The sequence below is a fragment of the Eimeria mitis genome, genomic scaffold, assembly GCF_000499745.2.
Source record: "Eimeria mitis Houghton genomic scaffold, Emh_scaff172, whole genome shotgun sequence".
NCBI lineage: Eukaryota > Apicomplexa > Conoidasida > Eucoccidiorida > Eimeriidae > Eimeria > Eimeria mitis.
The window spans coordinates 1-3,260 of NW_013570036.1; the positions used below are offsets into that span (position 1 = coordinate 1).

Here is a 3,260-nt window from a genome sequence, read left to right on the forward strand (position 1 = left end):
GCAGCAACAGCAGCAACAGCAGCAACAGCAGCAGCAGCAGATTCCGGTGCAAGCAGCTCAGAACCCTCAGTCCTCTCCTAGGTCTGCAGTCTCGAGTCAAGGAGCGCGCAGGACGCCCTCAGCAGCAGCAGCAACAGGAGCAGCAGCAGGAGAAGCAGCAGGAGCAGCAGCAGAAACCGGAGAAGGGACCCCGTTTTTGCGTTACAGGAGCGCCACAATGCCAGAGCCTCAGTCGAGCTCGTCGGCTCTGCTGTTGCCTCCTCTACCACCCAACAGCGTTGATTACTACGAGCAGCAGCAGCAGCAGTCACAGCCGCAGCTGCTGCTGCAGCACGAGACAGCGGAAAGCTCGCCCAGCAGATCCCCTACACAGAGGTCTAAGAGCTGGGAAGAACAAATAGAAAGGGCAGAAGGGTATCTCGCTCTTCACTTCATGCAACAAGGGTTTAGGGTTTAGGGTTTAGGGTTTTTTGTATAGTGTTACGGCATAGGGTTTCCTTTCAAAGCTCAGATGTTGGGGTGTATATGCACTGCGGGCTGCTTCAACTCCTGCCTGCTGTTGCACTTGCATTTTTCGCTGTTTGTGTTTGCTTTCTTGCTGCTTGAAACGACTGCATCTAGGGTCTAGGGTTTTATGCGGCTTAAGGTTAGGGGTTCAGGGTTTAGGGTTTAGGGTTTCTTCAGTTCATGGTAGCATGGATAGCCGCCCTGTTTTTTCTTGCTGACTGGTTGTTTAGTTTGTTGTGGCTTAAGAAAAAGGCGTTCTTAGGGTTTAGGGTTTAGGGTTTAGGGTTTGTGTTTTAGGACGACGGTGTATTTCTTGGAGGACGTAACGGACTTCTCTCGTTTGTTGAATCCTAGCGGGAAAGCTGCGGCGCGGCGGCTGTTGTGGGCTCTCTTTGCTTTCTTTCGAGGNGTTTGTTGAATCCTAGCGGGAAAGCTGCGGCGCGGCGGCTGTTGTGGGCTCTCTTTGCTTTCTTTCGAGGCAACTTGGAGTTCTGTCCTGTAGGTTTGCTGCAGTTGCATGCACTGTATCCTTGTTTCTGAGGTGTATGTACACTGTGTTGTTGCACTTGATATGTGTGCATTCAATTTACTTCTTTCTGTTGAGCCGCCGTAGTCCTCTCTGTCCCTCTGCCTGCTTCTTCGTCTTTCTATGCTCACTTCTTTCTCGTCTGGTTCCTCTTTCTCTATTCTCTTTGTCGTGGGTTTTTGCATGCAACGTAGGGTTTTAGGGTTTAAGCGTTTAGGGTTTAAGGTTTCCTCGGTGTTTGTTTGGGGGCGTTGACTGTAGAGACGCTTTAGGGTTTAGGGTTTGTGTTTGGTATGATGTTGCTTGTTAGGGTATAGAAGATGTATCCAAGCCTGCAGTTTGTTGTTTATTTGTTTTTTTTTCTGTTTTTATTGTATTTATTGTGGTGTTACCTCTCAGATTATCCCCCACCTCGCTTGCATCCTGCTGCTGTACATGAGCGAGCCTGCTGCTTTCTCTGTTCTCTTCTCCCTAATAAAAAGGGCACACGAAACCGCAAGAAGAAACGCAGGCGCCCACAAATGTCAGCAAACGGAATCCCTAACCCCTTGCACTCATTTGCCTTGAAACAAACGCGGTGCAGTTGCTGCAACACATAAACCCTAAACCCTTTTTTCCCTACGCAAAAGAAAAGCCTATAGCATAGAGTGCAAACCACCGAAACTTTTCGCCTCTTCGCCTCGTTGAAAGTTCCGCTTAGGGTTTAGGGTTTAGGGTTTAGGGTTTAGGGTTTGTGTGTTGCGGGCGGCGTCGTTTCAGTTCTGCAGAAGCTGGACCACGTTGTGATCAAGCGCAAAGACTTCATATGGCATGTCTTAAACCCTAAACCCTCTCTAAACTCCAAACCCTCTCTAAACCCTAAACCCTATCTAAACCCTAAACCCTCACTTATCCGTGATTCTTGAGCCTTCAAACGATACGCCGCATATTCCTAAAGTCTTAACTGTGCTTGCTTTCATTGATGATCCGTCTCCTGCGGAGTGTATAGCGATGGCAGTATCTGTGCAGTGTATGTGCGGCGCATGCGTTATACTATAAAGTGTTTTTGGTTGTGAATGCAGCCTATATGCATTGTATTATAAGCTAACTGCGTAGCTTCTATGCAGTGTGTGCGTTCCCTATATGATGTATATGGGGTGTATGCGTTGCATGTGAGGTGTATGCGGGTTGAATGCGGAGTGTATGTATGGTGTATGTGTATATTTTACGTGTTGTATGCATAGTATTGTATTTGCATTATGTCCTCATATGCAGTGGAACCAGTATATTCAGAGTATAGGTTGCATGTGGAGTGTACTTGCATCTGCAGAGTGGATGAAATGAATGTACAGTGTTCATGAAGTGTATGTATACTGTGCAGGAGGTGTATCCTCAGTGGAGATGGAATGTATATGCAGTATACTCTGCATCGATTGTATATGCAGTGTGCATAGAGTGTATATACAGTGTGCATAGATTGTGCATGCGTTGTTTCTGCTGCTGCTGCTGCTGCTGCAGGCTGGTGACGGCAGTTGTGGAGGCGATACGGCTGAAGTTTCCGAGGCTGTTTCTGCACATGCGTCACTTAGGGGTTGATGTGCCGGCGTGGGCGGCTCGGGGTTTACAGGATGCCTTTGCGCGTCTTCTTCCTTTTGACTTTGTCCTTCGTATTATGAGTGCATTTCTATTTGAAGGAAGTTTGGCATTGTGCAAATTCTCCCTCGCGCTCGTGCAGCTTCTGGAGGTCCGTCTGACACCCCACCCAGCCGCTGCCTCAGAACCTGTGCACTGCATACACCCCAACCTTTCACTTCGTACACCTGAGGCTTTGGGCTCAAGGATATAGACTAAGGCTTTACGGTTTAGGGTTTACGCTCTAGGGAGCGGTGGATAGTGTAGTTGTACAACCCACAGCGCTTTAGCACTTGAGGGTTTAGGGTTTGGTGGAGAGTGCAGCTGCATGGCCCACAGCAATAGATTTTGTATATCCCGCTCTGTTTTGCTGATGCATGGTTTCATCAGTGTTTCTGAGCATAGAGTTTGGGGGGTGGGGTTTACGGTTTAGGGTTCGGGGTTTAGGGTTCTGGCTACGGGTTGGGGCTTATGGATAAGGGTTTAATTAAGAGTTCGAGGTTTTGCTCGTGTACGCGGGGTTTGAGCCTGAAGGTCAAGAAATATATTGATGGGTTAGGGTCTAGGGTTTAGGGTTTGGGTGGTGTGTGTGGCGCGTTGCAGCCTGAGCTGATGG

General features: G+C 48.5%; 1 protein-coding gene across 1 annotated transcript; it reads left to right on the plus strand.

The window, feature by feature from the left end:
- Positions 1-217: 217 nt before the first annotated feature.
- Positions 218-925, plus strand: EMH_0001790 (uncharacterized protein; the record flags this gene model as incomplete). Its single annotated transcript, XM_013495725.1, is given in 3 exon segments — positions 218-414; positions 805-913; positions 917-925. Coding segments are annotated over 3 exon segments (315 nt in total).
- Between the last annotated feature and the right edge of the window lie 2,335 nt (positions 926-3,260).